Genomic DNA, 23,689 nt, shown 5'->3' on the forward strand with positions numbered 1-23,689 from the left:
TGGCAGTCGACCTCTCATCGACGATGATATTTTTTTTTTTTTTTTTTTAAACGAGAACTTGCGACAAGATTCTCATTCACCCTTTGACTTCTTCTTTTCTTTTCCTCCGTCCATTCCCTTCCTGACATAAATTATCTCTTTTTGGACGATTTTCAACGTTATTTCCCCCCCCCCCTCCCCCCCTCTTTTCTTTTCAATATTTTGACTCGGATCTGAAACTGAGCAAAGAATCTTTGCTTTAATTATATATGCTTCTGGACTGGCTATCAGTGGAGGTGCACACAAATGTTTATGTTTTCCTTATATCTTTTATCTCTCATACCATCACTGGCTTGATGATTTTGGTTATATGTCAATTTTCTTTCCCAATGATGATGAACAATATACCAATCACCCCTCTTGTTTATGACTTGGTTACCCTCCAGTTAATATTCTATTCTATGAAATGTGTCTATTGGGTTATTCGAAACGAAAATATCATGTATATCTTGGGACGGCGGAGCAAACATGGAATGGCTGTGGTGATGCTAGGACGCCTGTTCAAGTTCCTGGCGATTATAGCTAGAGTCATAAACCATTGATGTCGTCAGGGTAAATTTTGTGTGTTGGCTTGTAACACAAGTCCATAAGCAGTGATAGTTCAGTTACCAAGATGGGATAGCATTATGATTGTGACAATTACTATTACCTCTATTGTATGAGAGGTTGCTAAAAAAAAAAAGTTACAAGGAGCTCTATTAAGAAAACGTAGCAGAGATAAAAAGACGTTCAGGATATTCGTTTATCAAAACTTGGGCCTGCCTGCACCTCTATTGAAAGTTGCCACATCCAGCAGGGATAACTAAGTCGACTCCGCATCGGCTTTCTATTATCAACTTTCCAGTGTATCTTGTCTAAGATGAGTGAGTAGAACAAATAAATCATTGTTCAGGGGGGACGAGAAGTAGGGAAAAGGAGATGAGAGTGAAAGAATATAAGAAAGGGGGAGAAAAGTATACGTCCCCGAATAAGTCACATCCCCGACTCTAAAAGTTCCCGACGATCACTCGATGACCCAACCCATTTCCTCCACTTCTGCCACTCTACATAACTTGCACTCGCTTTCAGGCCTTGATACCTGACCGTTTTAAATTCTGAAACTTCCTCCCACGGCTTCTGCACCGCATTGTTTGCCTTGCTAGCAGAACTTAGCCCTCCTCGAAGAAATGCACGGCTCGCTTTGCCGCCACTACTGCTGCTGTAGCCTTCCCAGCCAGCTTTTCTCATAAGACTTTCCATAGTTTCTTCCTTAGTCCATCCTTGCTCCACTGCTACGTCAGGGAGGTACGTGGCCCCGAGTCGTCTCCCGCGGTGGGTAAATGATATGCGAATCCCGTGCTTGCCTAAAGTCCAGTCGAGGGTGTCGCTGCAGGTTTCAAATGATGAGAGGAGGGTTAAGGAACAGGAGAGGGAGGGAAGCAAAGATGCTGGGATCGGGGTAAATCGAGTATCTCCAAAGGCGCTGGAGCATGGGGTTGTTAGACATGAGTGTTATAAACATCAAGCTAAGGGTTCCCGCAGGCGCGGTGATCAGGAGGGGGACAAAAAACTCAAGTGTAAGGGTATCGGACATACGATGTGAGCGCGTATGATTTCAAGCCAGCTTCTAGTTCCTGTGGCTCAAATGTGCCTATGCATCCCCGCAGTGATTTGTGGCCGCTGCTGGAGAGAGTGTTCCAGGTGACAAATAACGGGTATGCAATGTCAGCATTATCAGTTTGAAGTCCCGGGGCAACTCCTTTCGTTCTCGAAAACGAGGATGACGCCCTTTCGCTAATAGAAGTCATAGAAGACGCGCTTGTCAGCACAGAGCGCGAGGAGCTGTTAGACAAGGCAGAAGGAGTAGATAAGTTGGATGAGTGGGGCGAGTGGGATGACGAGTTTCCCTGAAGACGACTTATGCTCCGTAACTGTGCTTTCTGTGGAGCAAGTCCAGTCATGATTCCATCATCAGACTCCTCGCTTGTGTCATCCGGCGCTTCCGATCGACCTCCATTGACTGCTGCACTTGGTCGGATGCCTTTGTTTTGGTCATTTTCAAAATAATCTGTGGAATCCTCGTAGTCTGCACTTGCAAGAAGTTCCTTGGAAGATTCAAAAGCTTCCCATAGTTCTTTAACTACTGCAAGACTGGGAGGGTCTGTGCCTTTAAAAGAAGAATATAGACATTCAAAGCAGTAGAAGCAGTGGGCAGGAGAAGCCATGAGAAAACGAGGAAGCTGGAAAGACAGGATGCGAACTCCGATCTCAAAAAGATGTATGTTAAAAGCTGTGGAAAAGCTGTGGAAACGCAATGACCGTCGCGCACGCGATATCTCCAGGAGCTATAAAGGGCCTTCAAAAAGCGGAGCTTTTTGCGGTGCCAACGCAGCAGAGGAGAAAACTTGGGAGTTAACTGGAAGCGGGAGGCTGGGGCTTTGGGAGTTGGATTCGCTCCCAGCTTCACAAATCCGCTTTCTTAACTGCTAGGACATTGGGGGCTGGCGGGTTGCATGCAGTACAGCCCAAGCCTCACCGTTTGACTCGAGGGTTGGAAGAAGAAGTTGGGATGGTTCAATCACCTCTTCGGATGAAAGGCTAGCTAGAACGACCTATATACACTAATCACGTGCGGTGGGGCGGCTGCCCAGGCAACATATGCCCAACACACCCCCCAACGAACCAACGTGCGAGATTGAAATCCTTCCGCGTATCAAGAGCTTAGAAAAGAGAAATGCTGCAAAAAAGGGAAATAAAACAAGAAGATGCATGAGAAATGAGTAAATGTAAGAGATTAACGATGATGCTCCTTCTCTCACCACCCCTGGAATCTCTAAGAAAGCGAATAAATGATGGCACACATACACAAATGATGTAACTAGATCATCTCTTTATTTTAGATTAGCTAGTTACTCATTGTTGATGAATGAAGCTATTTAATTAATGTGGTTCTCGATTTTTATTATTCTGCTGTTTTATCATTCCAGTGTGACGCACTCACTAACTAGAGGTGAGTGAGTAGGCAGCAGCATGAGTACACGGTTTTGAGCGACTGAACATGTTTCCCAGAAACCGATCAACTTCAGCAACAGAGCCTTTGCTTTCATATGTTCTATAGTTATAGCGTAGATATGAGGGATCCCGAATATGCAAACCAAATTTACACATAACCGAAATGCCTTTGACTGAGCATCTGTTTTCTCTCACTCAAGGAAGCTGTCGACGACATTGAATGGAAAATGAGAACAATGATGTGGGGTGTTCGGGCCGACTGTACAAATGTTGACAATCAAAGTGGCCAAATTTAAACGTCCTTTACTCAAAAGGGGATGAAGCAATACTCCTAGTAGAATCTGCTTCATCCTTTAGGAGACAAAACATCAAGCCCAAAAGCTGACTTTCCCGCAGTCTCCTCCTCCTTTATGTATGCACAACCCCTTCTGCTTAAGTAGTTGTCTTCATCAGCCCTCGTACTAATTTCAAGCATTCAAGGGTCCCTTGGATGATACGGTGTGTCGGAAAATTCCAAGCTTTCTGGTGTTTTCACACCTAGTATGTGCCTCTCGACACCATGGATTTCCTTCAACATTGGAAAACATTCTTCTTGACCATTCATGAGCTCTTCCACATAGCTGGTGTACATCTCATTCTCTCCCGCCTTGTAACCACGAAGCCGGAGATATTCTATCTTCCGCGGCAGACAATCGATAAGCCGAAATGGCAATGGCGTTTTCCTATATGATGACCGTCGGTTATATTCTACCGGACCTAATAACAACTTTACGCCAATGCTGAGCCGCCTGAGAACGGTAAACCCTTCAAAGGTCCCTATGGTTTTACCGTATTTATCCTGTCCTGGAATTCGAAAGGTGTTTTGGGCAATACAATCAAGGTCGAGATTCTTATTGAACTCATCGTCAGATGGTTGGGGAGTCAAGAAAGCATCAGAAAAATCGTAACGTTCATTTTCAAACTCGTCGTAAGGCCCGTAGCCATAGCTGATATGATTATCCAGATCCAGGTCAAGAACTTGCAGAGTGCTCCTATGGCTCCACAACGCTTTCCCCAGTGTTTTGGGTTTTATGGAGGCCGGGTAGAGGGCGCACCGCTGCCCGATCGTGTACTTAAACTCTTCAAGCTCCTTGCAATGTCCAATGACTCTTGCAAGGTATCGCGAATTCAAGTTCGAATGGCAGATGTGGATCTTGCGAAGATTGGACTTGCCAGGGCTGAGTTTGAACAATCCATTCGCCCCGATCTTGATTGTTTCGATACTTATCTTCTCGATCGCCGGTAATCTGTGGAAAAACTTCAACACCTTGGTCAAATCGTAGTCCTGGTAAAATGCATCATCATCGTCCATGGTGTTGTTTAAGCCTATTAGCCTAACCTTGCGGAGATTCCGGAGAGCTCTAGTTGTCGTTTTCTTCGCATTCGCGCGAGTGAGAAATCCCTCTATTGGGAATGCAATGTTGCCCAGTTCCAGAATCGCGATGTTTGGACACGAGGCGAGCAGCAGCATGCCTACGATGGCCCCGAAATCTGCAGGGAAGAGATGTCTGCCATTCGAAAGATATTAGACAAAACATAGACTGGACGACTGAATAAATACGCCAAAGGAGGTGCCTACGTTGATTCACTTGATTTCCATCCCGACATTCTCTCCTTTAAGATCCCGATCATGATATTCTCCTCCCTTTGGCAGCTGAATCCTGCCATTCTAATTTTTCTCCTAAGGAGCGAGACATCGCCTCCTTCGACTTGGCTGCCTCTTTCACACGGGTCGCCATTTGTGAAAGTCCAACGACTCACCCTATTCACCTCCACCTCGCGAACCAGTAAGCCAAGGGCAGGTTTTTGCAGGATCTCTAGAAGCAACTTATAACATTCGTCTAGATTTTTGTCGCGCACGCGGATGCAGTGAAACCGGCGACGGGTTGGCATATCAATAATAGCACGAAAGCGTCGATTTTGCATCGAGAGCGCAGCAAGATCGCGGGCCGACTCCACATGCTGGAGTATTTCTAGAACTGTTTCTGTGGATAGATTTTCTAACAGTGCCATGATTGTTCAAAATATCGACAATCATCCGTTTCTTCTTGACTAAGGGGCCCTGATACTCCAGCTGCTCATATGTAATGGACTTGAGATTCAATACATATCCAACCCCGGAGATGTTGGACAGTGTCATCTTGGTCAGGTGAACCGTGCCACTGTCCTCCTCGGGCTATGTGCCACTGGCTATTGAGAAAGCGTTTGTTTCACAGCTCCGATCAATGTCTGGATAATGAAGATTCTCCGCGGAATTTTGACATGGGTTCTGCTCCGACAAATGTTGGATAGGTGCTTAACCACCAGCACTGGGAAGTTTCCCCACATTGATTTTCAGCTAAATACCCCCACTCCCCACAGGATTCCCAGCATTCCAGGCCAACTATTCCAGCCTTCTCGGGTTTCAACTCATTGTGAAGGGATTGAACGCACCAAGAGATTCTTGAATAATAACCCTTGCTATTACAAATACTCTGTCGCAACTAACCATGATACGTGATGAACATGAACTATGAAATTGCCACCATTCTTTTCCGATTTACAGCTCCACTAGGTTTGCAATATATGTCCATATTTTATTATGCAGGTTGACTATCCCTATTTTGACCCAATCGTCCTTCATAGTCGTGGCCTTTACGTTCCTCCTGCGTACCGGAAATTTTATCAGCCCAATCCTCAATTCTTATGTGCTTTGCCCATTTGGCATATGTGTGCGAACTCCAGCATCCAGATCACTCACCGCTTCACGGAATATCCTTTGCCCTAGCAGATTTTCCGCTGCCCTCTGTTGTTTGTGGTGGTCCTTTGGCATGGTACCGCTCTCGTTCCTCAGGTTGTATCAGCCGTCCATGTTTTGCCCGGGATTTCGTGTACAAGTAGTACCCGAAACCCGCTGCTACCATTGTGGCTAACCCGATTCTACGACCGCTAGGGAGTGAAGCAACGTATATACAAGAAGTTCAGGTTAGCACAGCCCAGTAAACGAGAGCTTCTTTCCTCATTGAGCAATGGAATGCATGTTTCTTTTTCTTTTTCTTTTCTTTTCTTCTCTCTCTCTCTCTCTCTTTTTTTTTTTTTTTTTTTTTTTTTTTTTTTTTTTTTTTTTCAAGAGGACTCACGGATATTTTATGGGCGTGGGGGTTGATGCTGGCATGATCCCATATGCCTCTTGTCCTTTGTGTATCAACACTATCAACAGATATTCAGTCGTAGTCACTCTCTTAGTGAATCCACCTTCATCACGAGGCAAGTCAATATTGTACGAATTTATATGCTGTATAGTAGACGAGGTTCGAACTTCCTATGAATCTTAAGAAGCCGCCCCCTTATGACGTCACACGAAGTATGCAAAAATTTGAAACCTCGATATGAGGGGGTGGAGGGAACATTCTTACTGTGCCTTTCTGTGCCATGAATTAGCATCGAATGCTCCGTAGTCATGACATCATGGGAGGTAATATCTCTATTCGAGTACATAGATATGCTGACTGCCTTGAGGACTTCGAAGGGAAAGCATTTTTTGCATCAAAACGTATATTCAACCCTACCGGAGTTTATAAATATAAGAAGAAAAACCATTTAAAGCACTCTAGAAGCAGCTACCAATGCAAAAAGAAACGGTGATGCTAATTACAGGTTAGCTCCGTCTCTTTTTAGCCTGCTAACTTAGTACCTAGATTATTTCTCCAGCAACGGCTCTACTCACGGACCAGCATCAAAAATGGGCTCCAAAAATCCAGACGCTGTCCACCTGGGTATTATTTCCACCGTCATGATTAATCCGATAGGGATCATTCACCCAATAGAGCCAAGTCACATCCAATACCTGTCTTAAAGGCCATTGCATCACGAGATATTAACTCTGCCAAAAAAGCAGCGAAGACATTCTATCGAACGGTCGAATGGATCGTATGAAGTTCTCTGGAAGGACCCGGAGATGGATGCAGTTTATATCAGTCTGCCAAACGAGATGCATGCTGGTGGGACTCACCATCATTTCTTGTTTGTCTCTGATTAAATTTGTTGTTGCTGCATTTATCACTAGAGTTGGGGTAAGACCGACATTGTCATCAACGAATGAGCTCAAAGGCAATAAATGCCGAAAATAATGTTTTGATCGAAAAACCTGTTGCTTCAAACGCGGAATATGCAATCTCCATCTTTCCAACAGCAAAGAAAAACCAATCGTGTGTGGCTGTCGAAGCCTTCCGCTGGCATTTCCATCCCGCTGCACATGTTGTTCTTTACGTCTGGCAGATATGGAACGGTCCATTCTACCTCTCCTAGGATGAAAACACCTGCCAAAACAATCCTGAAAGGGCAAGGACCTCTCCAAGATAATAGGCGAGTAGACGGCTTTATGGATGCAATTATGTATCTTGAATCGAATGTTTCTGAGGATTCGGGTTTTGTGAAGCGCGGCATTTTGACCGATATAAACCAGCCATACTTTGGCTACATCATTTCCAAGCTCAGGGAAGCGCCATCGATTTCGATTAAGCTGGAGTATGCCACAATCTCCTTTTAGAAGCGTGTTGCCCTTACTGCAGGTTAACGCGATTTCGTCCTAGAGGCTTCTTAGCCTAATTGATCCGCCTGCTCTCCAGCTTCGTGATATCGCACCTCTTCCACCACATCGAAATCACTGACAAACGCTCCGGACATACCCAGAAGGACTACAATTTTGGTCCCAAATGGGGACCGCGCTCGGAACAGTGGTGGAGCACATACCGGTATAGCCCCTGAGGCCGCTCTTAAAGCCCTTGCGAAGATTAATTTTGAGTTGACAATTATTCTTGTTATTGCTGATATCAACTGGAAGCTGTCGTTGACAAAGTCACCGGCCAAGAACCAGTTCATTGGATCTCTCATGATAATAGCATCGCGTAGATGCAAACTCTTGATGCGATATACGAGAAATCCGAACCAACTAGGCAAGAGGCCCAGCAAGTTTACTTCATCGAAAATCTATGAGAGGGATTATTGTTTGTTGATCCATATCCCACCGCTTGTCACAAAATTGACCCTGTAATCAAACATTTATCCATGTGCTGTGGGATCATATTTTCTTACCATTATATTATTATTTCGTTTTAAATGTGAAATAAGCACAACGCCTCATGTTGCTCTGACGTTTGAGTCCTTGGGTAAGACGAAGCCCTGGAAGGTGATCGGAGACTAAGTGGGGCTCCCGTGTTTAGTGGATTTTCAGGTTTAAGCTCTGACTCGTGGCCCAAAAGTTTATCTCCCCATATTCTCAACCCTAACCTTCGAGAAGATATTCAACGCTGGGACAAATTTCCAAACCGACAAATCAAACGGAATTTAAGCCATGTTGCCTATTTAGCTGCTCTCTGGTGTCCACGATACCCAGCACCACAAAAATAAACTTGGCACAACCTCATGGCACTGACAGCTCAGGGGTTTATTCGAAAGCAGCCTTTTGTCTCAGCTATGTCTCAACCTTCATAACTAGTTACCGGTTGAGCTCACAGTTCTCATAGATAATTGAGAAATTAGCGCTGACATTCTCCAACACCCACCACTCAGCATTGAAAATAAATATGTAAGATTCGGATTCAGGGCCCGACCAGCCGCCAACTGTCTCACAACCCCTTAGTGAAGCCTTTGATCTTATGCCATATTATGCTGCTTGCGCATCCAAAATTTCAAATGTGAGAAGAAGCTATTATCCATAACACACCTGTCACACTTGTCGTCTTACTCCATAAATTGGAGTCTACCCTTTTCAACTCGTTTCCTTGGCAGGATGTATATACACAGGCAGACCCCATTAGAATCGATGTTCCAAATCCATATATCGCTTTCGTTTGCGTCCTTCCGTATTGTCTTTCTTCTTGCATCTATCAGAAGGTTGCAATTATACCATTATTTTTTGTTTTCTCCTTCTGTTCCATCCTCTCGTTTTCTTTTGAAGACCACTTTGTTGCGGCCAAAAATCATTCCTTTTTGTTGCTGGTCGACTTTTCCTCTTGAATGAAACGACCCTTCAATCCCTATTGAATCTCCCTTCTCTACCATTAAGAGGGCTGCTAAGGAAAGGATTTCAATAATCCACTTCTCCAAAATGAAGCTCATCTTTGCTCTCTTCTCCATTCTGGCTGTTGCCATTGCCGCCCCTTCTACCATGGACCGTATGTTGAACTTGGATTATATTTCGGAGCTGAAAGGGAGATATGCTAACTATATTACAGCCCGCAGTGACACTGAACCTGCAATGGTAGATGCAGCCGGCGAAGTCGTCCCCTTTGACCCTGCCGGAGTTGTTGTGAAGAAGTAAATCTGTGGAAACGGTTCAAATGGTTAAATTGGTGTGGAGTGGAAATCGTTGATGGTTTAAGAGCTGGAGGGGATTTATCGACGTTGGTGTAGATGGGTGTTCTCGGTAGCTCATCGAACATCATATTCAATGGCGGTTGTATAAACCCGGACATTTCTAGTTGTTGGTGGGAGTAGCTTGGCTTTAGAGCCCACAAGTAGTTTAAAATCGTTTGATTGATCATTGCATTCCTGTACAGATTCTGAGCTGTATCCTTCCTGGTTCCCAACTTGGCTTTATATAGCCCCTGACATTAGCAAAATATGTAAACACTCGGTGGATATCAATGCTGTCCCGAGTTTTTCTGCTGACCAACGGAATACAATTCGTTATATACATTCTATCGCAATCATTAAATCCATCTATTTCGATTCACGGTCATCCTTTGGCATTTTCATACCCATCATGCCTAACAAATTGCTTGCGGGTCCCGCTGAGCCAGCCTGGCTACGAAAGCTCTCAAGCAAGTTTTTTGCAAGGTTGTAGTCCACATTGTCAATGTCGTACTCCTCGCCATTGCCCACCTTTTCGTCCTCGTCATGGTTTTCGTCTGACCGGCTCTTGGACCGAGAAGGTGCCTTCCCTTTAATGTCTTGTTTTCCTTTTCCTTTCGGATCCAAATCAAGAACTCCAGTTTCTTGAAGTTCAGCCTCCATCTGCCTAGACAGTTCTTCTATCTCCTTGCTGTCATCTTCACTTTCATCATCATTTGAGTTCAGCTCTTTGATCCGCTTCGATGTGATGGGGCGGGCACTACCTTCATGCTTCGACGGTAGTCCCATCATTTCATGCATCATTCGAGAGAATTCATCCTCGTCAAACGATACTTCTTTGTCCTCTCCATCGCTACTCAAATCTTCACTATCCATATCAAAGTCATCAGAATCGACCTCGTCAATAAGATCAGCCCCATCACAGCCGGCGTAGTCGTCATTCAAAAACTCCTCGAACCGCTTCACTATTCTTTGGAGATTCTCTTGAGCAGCTTGGTCGCCAAAGGCGCCTGCTGATTTTGCATTCCGATTGGAACCATGCCGGCCTTTTAGTTCTTCTTCAAGGTCCTCGAAGCTGATATCCAACCACTTTTCATCGTCTTCGCGATTTTCCCATGTCGATTCAATTTCATCATCTGTAGGTAGTTTTTCGTCTCCAGTATCGATATCTTCTAAAGTAAGGTTAATTTCCCTCACTGCCACCTTATCCTGGTTGTGGGGATCTGATAACAGCATTTCAATTCCGCTAGTGACTTTCATCCCCATTTCTGCGCGAGCATAATCCTCTTTCGCGGTTTTATGGGGCATCTTGCCTTTCCACGCCAGGGGCAACTCGAAATCCTGACTTTTTAACTGCGCATACCCAACTCTTGTGAATCGAACGCTTACGGTTACCAAATCCTCAGGTTTGAATCTTAGCGTACTGATATCCTTTGTTTTTAGTGGTCGTAAAGATATCGGATCCCTGACATAAAACGCATCCACTACGGGAGATATATAAGCCGGCTTCATGTGTAGTATATGCGCGAGTTTTCGGGGAACAGTAATGCGAGTCGTGTGAAGGTTGTCAGCGATCTGCTTCGGGTAATTGCGAAGTCGATAAAATGCCTCTGCTTCTATTATCGGAGAGTGCATTAATCGTTTAGGATCTTCAAGAATTATTTTCCTGGCTTGTCGAAATGTTAATGGTTTGAGAATTGATCCTTCTCTCCTATCAGGCTTGATGATGATCAGTTGTTCCTTGTGAACCCAAACCTGTGAAGGGTTAGAATATCAAAATCGTTTTCTGGAGGTATTCATGACCTACCCTGTGATTCGCAACCTCAGGTTCAAGCCAGGACGGTAGGGTTGCGGCAGCCTCCACGAGTAAAAATTCTCCATCACTATCGGATACTTTCACCCATAGATCTTCAAACTGTCTTGTTAACTCACGCAATATATAGACAATAACCCATTCATCTTCGATTGAGTCGCCGTATTCAGTTCGCCCACGGAGCAAATTCAATCCTGTCGCAACGGGGAGAGAATGAGATTTGTTAGCTCTCTGATATCCACACGCCCTCGAAATACCTGGTATCCGGGGCGAACAAACGAACCTGCTCACCATCTTCGCGAATCCTCTCCAGTTTAAAAGGTTCGCGTTGCCATATATAGTCTTTCAACAGTCTCTCCACAAGCTCTGCAGCAGCTTTTTGGACATCGTTCAGACGCAAGCGAGCTACGTCAGCATCGGCTGCGCTGTCAATCTCTCCGGAGGGAGAAATGCAGTATAACGAATATTCGATGCAATCATCTGGGAGCTGAGGTTTAGGAATAGGGTGAAATGTGGATTTAAACCACTCAATATCCTCGTCTGTAGGCGGTGCCATGTTGATGGTCTGGTCCAAAGGCTGGTCAAGATAGCTGTTGTTTCTATCCAATGGCTACGCGAGCTCTTAGAATAAATTTGATGATGACTTCACTCGAGTTGGCATAATTCTCGGGTCAATTGTTTTCCCGAGATATGTCGGCACAAAGCCCTAGAACTGCGCTATGCCGGATTAGGCTACCTATAAACATCGAAGCATCAAATACACGTCTTCGTCCACCATCTACCGCGTCCATTTTTCTTTTTCTTTTTGGTTTTCTTTTTGGTTTTAAACTGTGGAGTTGCATGACGTGTTCTGTGCCATTCAATGACACCTCCTGATTTCTATAATGAATATACGACCTGTCCAGCTAGAATCAGGTTAACCAACATCGATAGATTACCATGCCATTCCCGTACATCGATACCCCGCGCACTGAAGTTGATGCGAACGCGACATACTTGACAAATGGCCTCCGCAGTGCCGCACGACATAATCTATCGGCTTTGGACTCCGTTGAAAACTCGTTTCAGTCACCTTCGAAAGACCATGATCTAATCAAAGATTCGAAAACTGGACGGAGTCGCAAACGCTTGGAGCTTAGTCTGAAAACGCCTAGGGCAGGCTCGAAACCGAATTCAACAAGAAATGTTCTCATCGACCGGCGCAATCTCCCTACGGTGCCACCTCCAAAGGGAGAGTTTACCCCTATGCTGAATAGCATCACAAAAAAAAACCTGCATCGTAATCGCAATTCGACGCTCAGGCACTCTGGCCCAGAAACTCCAGCTGCTCTGAGAGATGGAAATCGAAGTAGTGAAAATACTCCTGTATTGCCAAATATAGATGTTACCGGATATGGAGATGAGTCGACAAACATTGACAATGATCCTACACCCGTTCCACAGATGGCCAGCAGCAGCGTTCAAAGTACGCCCTTGCCTGCTCTGCCGGGGCGAAATGGCAACGTCGTGGGGGACGGGCACAATATGATGACTCTAAGAGAGCAGGAAAATGTAATGTGTTTAGTCCTTCTTTCTATTTTGCGCACAGTCGGGCATTCTTTATAGATCACTGACATTTGCGATTGTGCTGCAGGTTATTAATAAACTCGATAAGGAAAATTTCGGTCTGAAGTTGAAGATACACTTTTTGGAACAGAACTTCAAGTTGGCAAAGCCTGAATTTGCGCAAGCTGCGATACAAGAGAATACTGAGCTTAAAGTCACGAAGCTTACGATGGAGAGGGATTTACATCAATGCAAAAAAAGTCTTCGTCGCGCACAGCAGGATCTTGCAGACTGCCAACTTGAAATGCAAGAACTTCAGGCAAACGCAAATCGAAAGCATGTCAACGAAGATACACTAAAAGAATTGGAACAGGTGCGCGAAGAGTTGGAGAGTAAGGAAAACGAACTACACGAGCTCCAAGAAGAGTTGGATACTCTGAAGGAGACCAAGTCGGAACAGGCACAACAACTTCGTGATGAGATACAGGATCTGCAATATGAACTTAGGCAAAAGAATGAACTTATCGACAACCAACGAGACGAAATTGGAAGTCTAAAAGGAAACCAACACAATGAGAAGAACTCGGCTAGTGAGCTTGAGGCTGAACTCCAACGGGCCAAACAACAGTTGGAAGAGCTACAAAATAGCCTTGAACAAGCTAAATCGGATGCTAGACAGGCAAAAACAGCATGCGAAGAAGCGGTTGAAGCAAAGGAACAAGCCGTGGATGATTTAAAAGAGCTTCAGGACGAAATGGCTGACAAATCTTTTTACACCAAAGGACTTAGCCGCCAACTGGAAGAAAAAGCTCATAAGGTGGAGGAAGAGCTAAACAAACTTCGAAAAGATCACAGCATCCTACACGAAAATTTCCAGGATAAGACTCGACAGGCCGCCAAATTCAAAGAGAAAATTCAGGAACTCAAGGAAGAGCTGTCCGCCGAGAAAGCAAGAATGCAGGACGATCTCGATTTGGCTCACCATGAACGAGATATTGCCAGGCGGGAACGAGATGACGTTTCTGCCCGCTTACGTCAGGCCGACGACGAGATTCAAAGTGGTGAGAATGCAAAAGATGTCCTTCAAACTCGTCACGATGCCCTCACAAGTGAATCCGCTAGTCTTCAGCGAGATTTGGCTCAGGCAAAAGAGAAGATATCAAATCTAGAAAAACAAATCGAAGTTGAAAGGGAACGGTCGATGAACGATAAGGATGAACTCCTACTACAGCATAGAAATGAGATTGATCAGCTACACGACGAGATAGACTCCCTCAAACACGATATTGAGGATCAAGAGGGCCAACATGCAGCTGATAGGGATAGGTGGGATAGCATGAAACGGAATTTAGAGCTGCAAAAGGAAAAGGTCGAGCAGCAAATTTTTGGGTATAAGCGGACAATAGACAAGTTGCAGGGAGTCGAGTCGACTCTTTCCGGGAGGGAAGAAAAGCTACAAAATATCGTCGACAGCGAAAAGGAACGACATCTGCGAGAGGAACAGCTCCTGAACCGTCAAATCAAAGAGCTTAATGATGATATTGCATCTAGGCGCCAGAGCGCCGAAAGCCAGAGGCAAGAACTCATGAGTGCGAAAGAGGAGTTAAGAGTTGCTAAACGGGAGGAAAGCAGCTTGAAAGAAAAATTGCAGGGGCTGGAAGATGAAATTGTTGTCTTGCAAGCTACTTTGGAGGAAGAGCGAGCTTATGCCGGGAACCAACACAAATCGAGTACTTTGGAATTGGAAAAACAGCTGCAATCAGCTAATAAGGAGAGACAGACTATTCGAGACAAGTTGGCCAACGCCAATATTGAGATTCATAACCTGCGCACGTCATCCGCTGAACTAGAAGCAGAACGGGATGAATTGCAAAGCCAAATTAATAGAATTCAGAACCATGTCGATGATACTTACCGTCTCGATCAAGAAAAGATTGATCTCCGAAAATCTTTGTTAAGATTCGAGAACGAGTTGAGCCGCCTGAAAGATGAAAAGAAAACTCTGTTGGAAACTAAGGATAAATTGCAAGCTGACCTCGATTCTGAAATTGACCGGGCGGCAGTAGAGGAGAATCGCCTTTCTTCAGAAATTGACCAACTGCAAGACAAACTCTTCATTACATCAGAAAGTCGTAATCGCGAATTCATTTCCACAAAAAGCAAAGCTGAGCGGCTTGAACTACGAGTTCAAGAACTTGAAACTCTATTGAATAATCGCTCCTTTCCTCGTGTGGAACAGTCTTTATCTGCCGACTTTTCAATGCTACGACGAAGCTTGGAGGATGCGAGAAGTAAAGAGAGGGATTCGCTTCAACGCGAATTGTCCCTGAAGGCCTCTATCCGTGATCTCAGAGCTTGCATCGTTGATTTGGAACGAGATAATCATGAACTCAAGGCTAAGGAGCTGAGTTCGAGGTCGCCGAAATCATCCCCCTCAACCTCAGTTAAGGTCCAAGACGAGCTGCGAAGCCTCCGCAATCAACTTCTTGATATGCACAAATCCATGAAGGATTTGAAGACACAGAACTACAAATTGCAAATTGCTACAGTTAATGAAGAAGAACGCAAAGATCTCCACGAATTGCTCAAGTCTTCTACCCTTAAAGCCGAGGCCCTGACAGTACAGCTCTCCGAGCGTGACGCCCGTGTAAATGAATTAAGAAGCCACCTTCGTCGAGTTCGTGATGAACGCTCTCTCTCTCTCAAGAAAGCAGACGCAGCGCACCGGGAGCTCGAGTCGTTACAGGACCGATATGATACTCTCCTGGACGAATTGACACAACACTCAGAACGCAAAGGACGGCATGCAAAGGAAATCAAAGGCTTGGGTAAAGAGATTATGTGGTTAAGGTCCCGACTGGTCAGGGAGGAGAAGTTCCGTAGGGACCTGGCCTGGAGTAAAGGGTTGATGGAACTGGGTGAACGGGTTCGGATTGCTTGGTATGTTAAGAGCATTTATAGTTGGTGCATTCATATTTTGTGCTACTTTTCCCTTCCTTCCATCCTCTAACATCTCCGATTTCACTGGGAAAATGCTGTTGATCCGGACACTGCTAACATTATTCTGTTCTCCTCCTTCCCTAACAGTAACGAAACTGATCTCAAGATGATCGCTGAGATGGGAGTGAAGCCTCACAGCCCGGGAAGGAAATTTAACCCCCGCCATAAGCTCAAAGCTATCGCAAGCACCGTCTTGGCTGTCTGCCGTATGCAAAAGATGAGTGCAGAATGGAGCAAGATGAAAAGCCTTGGTGAGGACCTTCGGAAAGCAAAGACGGAGATATTGAAAAAGAGAGAGCTTACGAGGAGGAAATCGCGGTTAGATTAGAGTACCTGGTTGATTTAATTATTAGTTTCTTGTTAAATATCCCTTCCCCTTGCGTAATTTCTACCATGCAATTCGATCGGTCTTCCGTTCTTTTATATTGACTTTTGTCTTGTCTTTTCACGGTGATATTCGGCCCGGCGCTAAGAGAGTCCCTTTCAATTTGCTTGTTGCTCCATGAGACGGGTTTTTTTTTTTGCTTTCCCTCCTTCGTCGATCTCCATTGCATCTTGATGTCACTGCGTTCTTCTTTTGGTAAATTGGTTGTTTGGTAGTCGGTCCGTTATACATTGGCGCTTCCTGATGAATTTTTTACTCTACGGCAGAGCAGTAATATTACTAGGCGTGGAAGCCTCCAGGGCTTCCCCCTTTCCTTGTCAACGCTGGAAATAAGTTGTGGTCAAATGGAACAAAAAAGAAGTGCATGCTAACAACGGCATCTTTGAAGGATCGCCTAACCCGACGTTCATTGATCAATCAACATGGATAGTCCGGCGAGATATGCTAAATTTATCAACGATAAGAATAAGATAAAAGAGTAATATATCAATGCCCCGTAACTCGCTGATAAAAATAAAAAAAAGACGGGAAAAAAAAAAGAAAAGAAAAGAAAAGAAAAGAAAAACCATCTCATAACATCAAAATAAACGTGTATTCTCTATCGTGAAGGTAAATAACAAAACACACTGGTAATTCATGATCCCTCACTGCCAAACTCCGCCGTCCATTCGTTATTCTTCTTTAAGTCTTCTTCACTTACTGTGGGCCGAGAAGATTTCAAGGCTTTGACGAAATCTCTCAGTAAAAGCGGTGGTTCCAGGAGTTTGTCGGATTCGATGTCCACCCATGTCATTTCCATTGCCCCATTGTCACCCGGTGAACATGGAGTAAGCTTCTCTTGGCCGTCGGCAATTACCTGTAAGAAAGTGATTAGAATCTGGTAGTGGATTTTCGTGCATGTAGGGATTAAGAACGGGACTTGCTATTATAAAAAGCATACCTTTTTGTAGTGGGTTGCTGTTTGAATTTTGCGGATAGGTTGCATGAGCGCATCTTGGACAACGACACTGATATCGCTACCAGAATATCCCTCACTCATCTCGGCGAGTTGTCGATAATCGGCATTCGTCAATTGGCACGGGGTGCTTCCGACATTTAGCATGAACATCTTCATCCTCGCAGCCAGGTCTGGCAGACCGATGTGGACTCTTCGTTGGAATCTTCGCCTGATGGCCATATCTAGTTGCCATGGAATATTCGTGGCTCCGAGAACTAGTATTCCGTCAGAATCTTTGCCAACACCTTGCATTTGCACGAGCAATTCGGTTTTTATTCGACGGGAGGCTTCTGACTCTCCTTCACCACGGGGACCACAGAGAGCATCTACCTCATCTATGAAGATGATTGCTGGTCTGTTTTCCCGTGCCATGTTAAATAATTGTTTAACGAGCCTTTTTTCGTTTTGTTGTTGAAGTTAGACATAATCAAAATCAATATTAGGATACAATCAGTAAAGCGCTTCTCCTACCTTTCACTCTCACCCATCCATTTGGACACTAGATCACTACTGCTCACGCTGAAAAAAGTGCTGTTGGCTTCTGTAGCCACTGCCTTGGCTAGATATGACTTGCCAGTGCCCGGTGGTCCGTAGAGTAATATAGCCTTCCAGGGCTGTCTTTGACCTGTGAAAAGATGGGGAAACTTCATGGGCAAAATAACAGCCTCTTTGAGCGCTTCCTTAGCTCCGTCGAGTCCAGCAACATCATCCCATTTCACGTTGGGTTTATCAGATAATATAGATCCCGCTAGGGCACCTCGTAGTTTTTTCGCATCAGCGTCTTCGTCGTCGTCGTCTTTCCTGTATTAGTCCCCACGTGTCAGCTTCACATATCCCCGTAAATAAAACGATTCTGAAAAATATCGTTAACAGAAAGGACGGGAATAAACTAACGCTCCCTTCCCACTGCCATGCGCGACTTTACCATTCGCTCCAACAGCACTGGGTTTTTTCCGATTATCATTCCCCGCGAGATGATTTTTCAGTTTTTCAGCTCTTTCCATATATTCCCCTGTCTTTGCACGGATCATCTCCTTCGACTTCGGGTTCTTTTCCCATTTCAAGGCGAGCATAAAGAGCTCGAGGGCGGAGTAGTAGGTCTGGTAAGCTTTCTCATATTCGCCGGCGTTGTCATGTTCGATGGCCTTTTTCACGGTATCTATAGCCCGTCCGAGGAAATCTGTATTGCTCATCGCGATGGGTATCCTATAATGTGAATCGACCGGATTCGATGTGGGGCTGTGGATGGGTTATTATCTGGGATGTTGGTAGACCGACCCTCCTGTTGTGGTTCGCAGTTGGGGAAAAGCAACCCCGCACGCGGGCGAAATAATGGCAGGCAGCAGAAGTCAGAAGGCAATTTAAGTATACGCTGGGTGAGGTTTCCCAGCTGCCAGCGTCAAAATAAAGGGGTAACAAAATAAGGATTGTGTCTGATGGGAGGGTAGAAGTGTTCTCTGGTCTGCCGGGTCAAGTAATATATATATAGTTAGTTAAAGGCAATGGGTTAACAGGGTTAGGTAGACTTAGTCTTCGCTAAGGAGCTGACTCCGCGCTAGTGCCGTTGCAGGCCGAGAAGCGAAAATGCGACTACGGAACATCTGCGCATCCATAAATAAGTAGATGTACCTAGACAAGCAACTGTGGCTAAATCAGTAATCTTAAAACAACAACTCACTCTCTTTATATCGATCTCATGGCAGATCTACAGAGACAACTCCAGGTCCTTAGTGACGAGCATCAGAAACTCGAAACAGGTCTGTATTTCAGCCATAATTTCGCATCTCAACAGACACCCCGCTAATTGTACCCGGGCTCTATCTATACCGCAGAACTCCAAGAGATTGTACAAGCTCGTGAGAAACTAGAGTCCCAGCAGCAGGAAAACAAAAGTGTGCAGAAGGTACGGAAGGGTTACATGTCATGGATAATAGGGCTATGAAGTTTAACGGGCCGTCTGAATGCTCTCCAAACAGGAATTCAACACCCTCGAAGACGACGCAAATATATACAAGCTTGTGGGTCCAATTCTGCTCAAGCAGGACAAGCGCGATGCAGTGATGGCTGTGGACGGTCGTCTTGATTTTATTGAAATGGAGATGTATGTGGGTCCTATACTCTTTTCCCCCCAAAGGCGGAGCTACCGTTGGTCTATAGAAACATAGATCACATAGATCACTAACTTTAGATGCACAATAAACAGAAGTCGAATCGAGAAGCAGATCAATAATGTCCAAGAACAGAGAGAGAGAAGGAAGATAGAGGTATGTCATTGAACCGGTTGTATTCCATTTGCGACCAGTTTCGCTAACCCACCCTCGCTAGATTATCCAACTACAAACAAAATTACAGCAGCAACAGCAACAAGCAGGTGTGCCTGCAGCTTGATTGTAATCGAACGAATTGCCATCCGATGTGCTATAATAAACTCCATCTCCAGTCCCTTCATATGGAAGCTTTCATTCCCTCTCGCCTTTGGCCTGAACGATATTGAAACTACTCCAAGTCGGCGACTACGAATTCCCCTTGACATACGACATTCTGAAGTAGCTCTAGGGTAAAATAGATATATTTTCCGCACGGCTTTGGTTAAGAAACTGGGAACTTTTTATTAGGGACAGATGCACCAGATACTCTTGCACTTACCAGATTCAGAAGATGGGAGCGGCGATTCAGCGACTCAATAAGAAGCAAGGGTTTGCAGTGTTCCAAGTGTTTCGGGCGGCATCACACATTCTCTAAGGTGACCATTTGACATGCAAAAAACATCATCTCATGTCGATGAGTCCAATATATGGCGCTTTCTATTATGCAGGGATGTGTCATTTCAGAGTTCGATCGCCTTGGAACTCCTCCGTTTCATGTAAATATCAACACATCTTCTATATCACAAGAAGGATTATCTGCAAAAATGGACATAGTTTCATCAACTTTTCTTTTACATGCCTAGATACTGAACAAAGAAATCCTCAGATATTGCATATTCAAATCTCTGATTCGCTTCCCCCTGCTTTATACCACCTGTGCCCTTGTCCTATATTCAACCCTATAAAGCCCATTTCACTAGAAGACCACACATCATAAAAGGGAACGCAAGACCGCCTATCCATATTCTTGTAGCAGACCCTACAAGCGAGAATTCTATCCTTTGATCAGCAGACTGGTTCCGCTCATTTCTTCAGGTTGTTCGATTCCCATTGCCGCAAGGATGGTAGGCGCAACATCACCTAACACACCACCGGACTTCTTTAGGCTCCATCCCTCGGGGGCATTGGCCATGACAAAGGGGACTTTGTTGGTCGTATGCGATGTCTTGGGTGTTCCTTCGGCGTTCTTCATTTCTTCGGCATTTCTATGCAAGTTTTATTAGTTCCCAATATATATTGCTTATATCTAGCCATGCCACGTTGTGAAAAGTGAACAGAGATGGTGTGTTAATGGTAGGGGAAATACATACCCATGGTCAGCCGTGACAAAAAGGACATATCCATTATCCTTGCAAGCCTGATAAACTCTCGCAATAGCCTTATCCGTCGCAGTTACGGCCTGAATCGCTGCTTCATACACCCCAGTATGGCCGACCATATCCGGCGGTGCGAAGTTGTTCATCAGGAACTCAAACTTATTATCCGAGATTCGTTCGGCCAATTTCTCTGCCACGGGAGCGGCACTCATCTTGGGATCAAGATCATAGGTAGCTACTTTGGGGGATGGGATCATATCCCGCTCCTCGCCATGAAACTGTTTCTCAACACCCCCGTTAAAGAAGAAGGTGACATGAGCGTATTTCTCCGTCTCAGCAACGTGGCATTGCTTGAGGCCCTTCTTGGACAGCCATTCCGCGAGAACATTGCCCATGTGCTGTGGCGGGAAAGCGGCGGGGAAGTTATATTCTGTTTTGTACTGGGTCATGGTGGTAATGGAGATGTTCTTCGGGTAAGGGAAGTTGGGTTTGGGTGAACGGTCGACGTCGCCCAATAGCTGCGTTATTTCTCGTACACGGTCGGAGCGGTAGTTGAAGAAGAAGAGCGTGTCGTTGTCTTTTATTCAGGTAAGGATTCGATATGGAACGATTATAAATGACACTGAAAAAAAAAAAAAAAAAAGACATACCTTGAATCCTCCTCTCCTGGCCACCTACAATAATTGGTTTCAAGAACTCATCATTCTCCCCTTTCTCATATCTTTCCTCAATAGTGTTAACGGGATCCGTAGACTCCTCTCCCTCTTTACCCGTGACTAGACCCTCCATAGCAACCTCGATACGATCCCACCTCTTATCTCGATCCATAGCATAGTATCTCCCCACGACTGTCGCCACCTCACCCACTCCCAATTCCTTCGTCTTATCAAGCAATTGTTGCATATATCCAGCCGCACTCTTGGGATCCGTATCCCGTCCATCCCCAAAGAAGTGTATATAAACCTTAGGAACCTGCAATTCCTTAGCCACCTGCAGCAGACCAAACAGATGGTTGATGTGCGAATGGACACCGCCATCAGATACGAGACCAAGAAGATGTAATCGTCCATTACCATCTTTGGCCCTCCTAAATGATTTGACAATGTTCTCGGTTTTGTTCATCTCCCCCTTTTTCAAGGCTTGGTCGATGCGGACGACATCTTGCCAGACCACGCGGCCAGCTCCAATGTTCAAATGGCCCACTTCACTGTTTCCCATGAGGCCCTCAGGTAGACCGACAGCAAGGGATGAGGCATCGAGCTCGGTGTAGCCTTGTGCAGTCTTAGAATTCGGCTCCTCGAATCCAGACATGGTAGGGGTATCGGCGGCCGCGATAGAATCTCCATCTGGAGGGGAGTCGGGGCCAGGAATACCCCAGCCGTCAATAACAACTGCAAAGAGTCAACGGGGGGTCATAGCCAATAAATCATGTTTTGAATATGTTGAGTTCGGAGAGAAAGCAGGAAATCTGAGGAAGCATACTCAAAACTGCCTTGTGGTCGACCTTAACCATTTTTGCGGTGGTGACAGATATTTTGAGGGTTGAAAGGCAGACGCTACGAATTGAACAATTGAAAGATAGTGAATAGTTGCAATCAGCATAAATTGAAGCAGAAATGGAGATCTACGGAGGGATGGGTGGATGCTGGCAGATGTTTTCAAGCGTTGACCAGAATAAACAAAATATTATATAATATTTATTCGGCGTATGTTAGTCTGCGTGCATGTTCTTGTCAACGTCACCGACCAACCTACGAACGACAGCCAAACAATTCAACACGGCTTGCTCTGGAACTTACACTCAAAGGATGCATTCCAGAATCTCCAGAACCAGAGAAAGGACACATTAGGTGGGGGGAAAGAATATATTCCAATGGTCGAAATTAATGAGATTAACTTATACCTGCTCTTTCACCCACACTGTCAGAACAACAAGCAACACCACGCAAATCACACATCGCAATATCAGGAGAACAAATCTCCGCCACAACAATAATATAAGACGGAATATCATTAACAACGGCGGCGGACGGCAATGACCTCCTCGCGTACCCCGACCTCCGCCTCCATTCCCTCCCTCAAAATTCCCTCCCTCCAATCCTCCACAAGCGCTTCCTCCCCTGTAACCCCAACCCTCCACCAACAACTTCAACAACAAGACAGCACAATCCCCGCGGAAACCTCCCCCTTCCCCCCTCCCCAAACCTTCGACATCATCCCCCCACTTCACGACCTCCTCCTCCGCCTAGCCTCCAACCCATCAAACCAACACCAACAACAAGCCGAAGCAGGCGGAGGCTCCGGAGTCGGCCCGCCACCTCCGCCAGCGCCACCACATTCCGCAAATGCAACAGCAACACGCTCAACGGCCATAGACACGACCGCAGTGGCGTTCCTGGATCCCAAGGTTCTGTTGTCGGAGGCTAGCGGGGTCAAGATTCGGATTCAGAAGGCTAAGGCGGCGCTGGAGGGGTTGCCCGATATGCAGCGGGGGGTGGAGGAGCAGGAAGAGGAGATTGCGGAGTTGGAGGAGAGCATTGAGAGGCTTCGGGAGGTTATTGGGGAGTTTGGGAGGAGGAGTAGGGGGGTTACGGAGGATGTGGGGATCGGTGGGAGCCGGTGAGGCGTTTGGTGGGAATATCTCAGTGGAATCTGTCTCTATAAGCATTTGGTTTTTTTTTTCTCTTTAACTACCTCTTTTAAAGTGCGTTTTGAGCATGGCGTCTTTATTTTCTACTAGAAAAGGTTTAAAGGCTTGGTTTGGGTATTGGGAATTCACTGGGCGGTTGATCGGGTGTGTTTATTTAGGGTGGATTAGATATTAAACCTCGTAATTCATTGTTTGATATTGGTTTTTATTGATACTGTACTACGTCATATGGATGACAAGTGTTTTCCGAAATTGGATGCAGAGAGATGTAGGTAAGATCATCCCGTAGATAGTTGAATTAATTTCCGGAGGGATGTCTGTAGGCATTCTGGTGATGAAACTCAGATGCTTACTCAAAGAACACAGGGAAAGCGGATAACAATAGGGAAAATACAGAAAACCCTGCCCCCTGCGCCATGGATCACTTGTTGAAA

At 45.4% G+C, this 23,689-nt stretch overlaps 12 protein-coding genes across 12 annotated transcripts; 6 read left to right on the forward strand and 6 right to left on the reverse strand.

The window, feature by feature from the left end:
• Positions 1 to 1,011: 1,011 nt before the first annotated feature.
• On the reverse strand, positions 1,012 to 2,243 carry PAAG_07401 (ammecr1 family protein; the record flags this gene model as incomplete). Its single annotated transcript, XM_002790496.2, has 2 exons — positions 1,012 to 1,501; positions 1,615 to 2,243. 2 exons carry the CDS (start codon positions 2,241 to 2,243, stop codon positions 1,012 to 1,014), a joined length of 1,119 nt encoding a protein of 372 aa, XP_002790542.1.
• A 1,262-nt stretch (positions 2,244 to 3,505) lies between these two features.
• Positions 3,506 to 5,082, reverse strand: PAAG_07402 (hypothetical protein; the record flags this gene model as incomplete). The annotated part of the gene is made up of 2 exons (XM_002790497.1): positions 3,506 to 4,577; positions 4,649 to 5,082. The coding sequence occupies 2 exons, from the start codon at positions 5,080 to 5,082 to the stop codon at positions 3,506 to 3,508; spliced, it is 1,506 nt and encodes a 501-aa protein (XP_002790543.1).
• A 731-nt stretch (positions 5,083 to 5,813) lies between these two features.
• Positions 5,814 to 6,223, reverse strand: PAAG_07403 (hypothetical protein; the record flags this gene model as incomplete). The annotated part of the gene is made up of 2 exons (XM_002790498.1): positions 5,814 to 5,997; positions 6,189 to 6,223. 2 exons carry the CDS (start codon positions 6,221 to 6,223, stop codon positions 5,814 to 5,816), a joined length of 219 nt encoding a protein of 72 aa, XP_002790544.1.
• A 293-nt stretch (positions 6,224 to 6,516) lies between these two features.
• PAAG_12394 (hypothetical protein) lies at positions 6,517 to 6,904 on the forward strand (the record flags this gene model as incomplete). Its single annotated transcript, XM_015847888.1, has 2 exons — positions 6,517 to 6,601; positions 6,747 to 6,904. 2 exons carry the CDS (start codon positions 6,517 to 6,519, stop codon positions 6,902 to 6,904), a joined length of 243 nt encoding a protein of 80 aa, XP_015702492.1.
• A 312-nt stretch (positions 6,905 to 7,216) lies between these two features.
• Positions 7,217 to 8,101, forward strand: PAAG_12395 (hypothetical protein; the record flags this gene model as incomplete). Its single annotated transcript, XM_015847889.1, has 2 exons — positions 7,217 to 7,575; positions 7,741 to 8,101. The coding sequence occupies 2 exons, from the start codon at positions 7,217 to 7,219 to the stop codon at positions 8,099 to 8,101; spliced, it is 720 nt and encodes a 239-aa protein (XP_015702493.1).
• Positions 8,102 to 9,157: 1,056 nt separating this feature from the next.
• On the forward strand, positions 9,158 to 9,370 carry PAAG_07405 (hypothetical protein; the record flags this gene model as incomplete). Its single annotated transcript, XM_002790500.2, has 2 exons — positions 9,158 to 9,224; positions 9,285 to 9,370. 2 exons carry the CDS (start codon positions 9,158 to 9,160, stop codon positions 9,368 to 9,370), a joined length of 153 nt encoding a protein of 50 aa, XP_002790546.2.
• A 401-nt stretch (positions 9,371 to 9,771) lies between these two features.
• On the reverse strand, positions 9,772 to 11,771 carry PAAG_07406 (hypothetical protein; the record flags this gene model as incomplete). The annotated part of the gene is made up of 3 exons (XM_015846216.1): positions 9,772 to 11,157; positions 11,210 to 11,409; positions 11,507 to 11,771. The coding sequence occupies 3 exons, from the start codon at positions 11,769 to 11,771 to the stop codon at positions 9,772 to 9,774; spliced, it is 1,851 nt and encodes a 616-aa protein (XP_015700651.1).
• Positions 11,772 to 12,154: 383 nt separating this feature from the next.
• PAAG_07407 (calmodulin-binding coil-coil protein) lies at positions 12,155 to 16,088 on the forward strand (the record flags this gene model as incomplete). The annotated part of the gene is made up of 3 exons (XM_002790502.2): positions 12,155 to 12,766; positions 12,849 to 15,700; positions 15,848 to 16,088. The coding sequence occupies 3 exons, from the start codon at positions 12,155 to 12,157 to the stop codon at positions 16,086 to 16,088; spliced, it is 3,705 nt and encodes a 1,234-aa protein (XP_002790548.1).
• Positions 16,089 to 16,779: 691 nt separating this feature from the next.
• PAAG_07408 (vacuolar protein sorting-associated protein) lies at positions 16,780 to 18,335 on the reverse strand (the record flags this gene model as incomplete). Its single annotated transcript, XM_002790503.1, has 4 exons — positions 16,780 to 17,001; positions 17,086 to 17,536; positions 17,614 to 17,943; positions 18,037 to 18,335. 4 exons carry the CDS (start codon positions 18,333 to 18,335, stop codon positions 16,780 to 16,782), a joined length of 1,302 nt encoding a protein of 433 aa, XP_002790549.1.
• A 503-nt stretch (positions 18,336 to 18,838) lies between these two features.
• PAAG_07409 (hypothetical protein) lies at positions 18,839 to 19,530 on the forward strand (the record flags this gene model as incomplete). Its single annotated transcript, XM_002790504.2, has 5 exons — positions 18,839 to 18,899; positions 18,975 to 19,045; positions 19,119 to 19,243; positions 19,346 to 19,406; positions 19,468 to 19,530. 5 exons carry the CDS (start codon positions 18,839 to 18,841, stop codon positions 19,528 to 19,530), a joined length of 381 nt encoding a protein of 126 aa, XP_002790550.1.
• Positions 19,531 to 20,283: 753 nt separating this feature from the next.
• PAAG_07410 (2,3-bisphosphoglycerate-independent phosphoglycerate mutase) lies at positions 20,284 to 22,118 on the reverse strand (the record flags this gene model as incomplete). Its single annotated transcript, XM_002790505.2, has 4 exons — positions 20,284 to 20,494; positions 20,600 to 21,182; positions 21,256 to 21,996; positions 22,088 to 22,118. The coding sequence occupies 4 exons, from the start codon at positions 22,116 to 22,118 to the stop codon at positions 20,284 to 20,286; spliced, it is 1,566 nt and encodes a 521-aa protein (XP_002790551.1).
• A 522-nt stretch (positions 22,119 to 22,640) lies between these two features.
• On the forward strand, positions 22,641 to 23,228 carry PAAG_07411 (hypothetical protein; the record flags this gene model as incomplete). Its single annotated transcript, XM_002790506.2, has 1 exon — positions 22,641 to 23,228. The coding sequence occupies one exon, from the start codon at positions 22,641 to 22,643 to the stop codon at positions 23,226 to 23,228; it is 588 nt and encodes a 195-aa protein (XP_002790552.1).
• Positions 23,229 to 23,689: the final 461 nt, after the last annotated feature.

The sequence above is a fragment of the Paracoccidioides lutzii genome, assembly GCF_000150705.2.
Source record: "Paracoccidioides lutzii Pb01 unplaced genomic scaffold supercont2.24, whole genome shotgun sequence".
Taxonomy (NCBI): domain Eukaryota; kingdom Fungi; phylum Ascomycota; class Eurotiomycetes; order Onygenales; family Ajellomycetaceae; genus Paracoccidioides; species Paracoccidioides lutzii.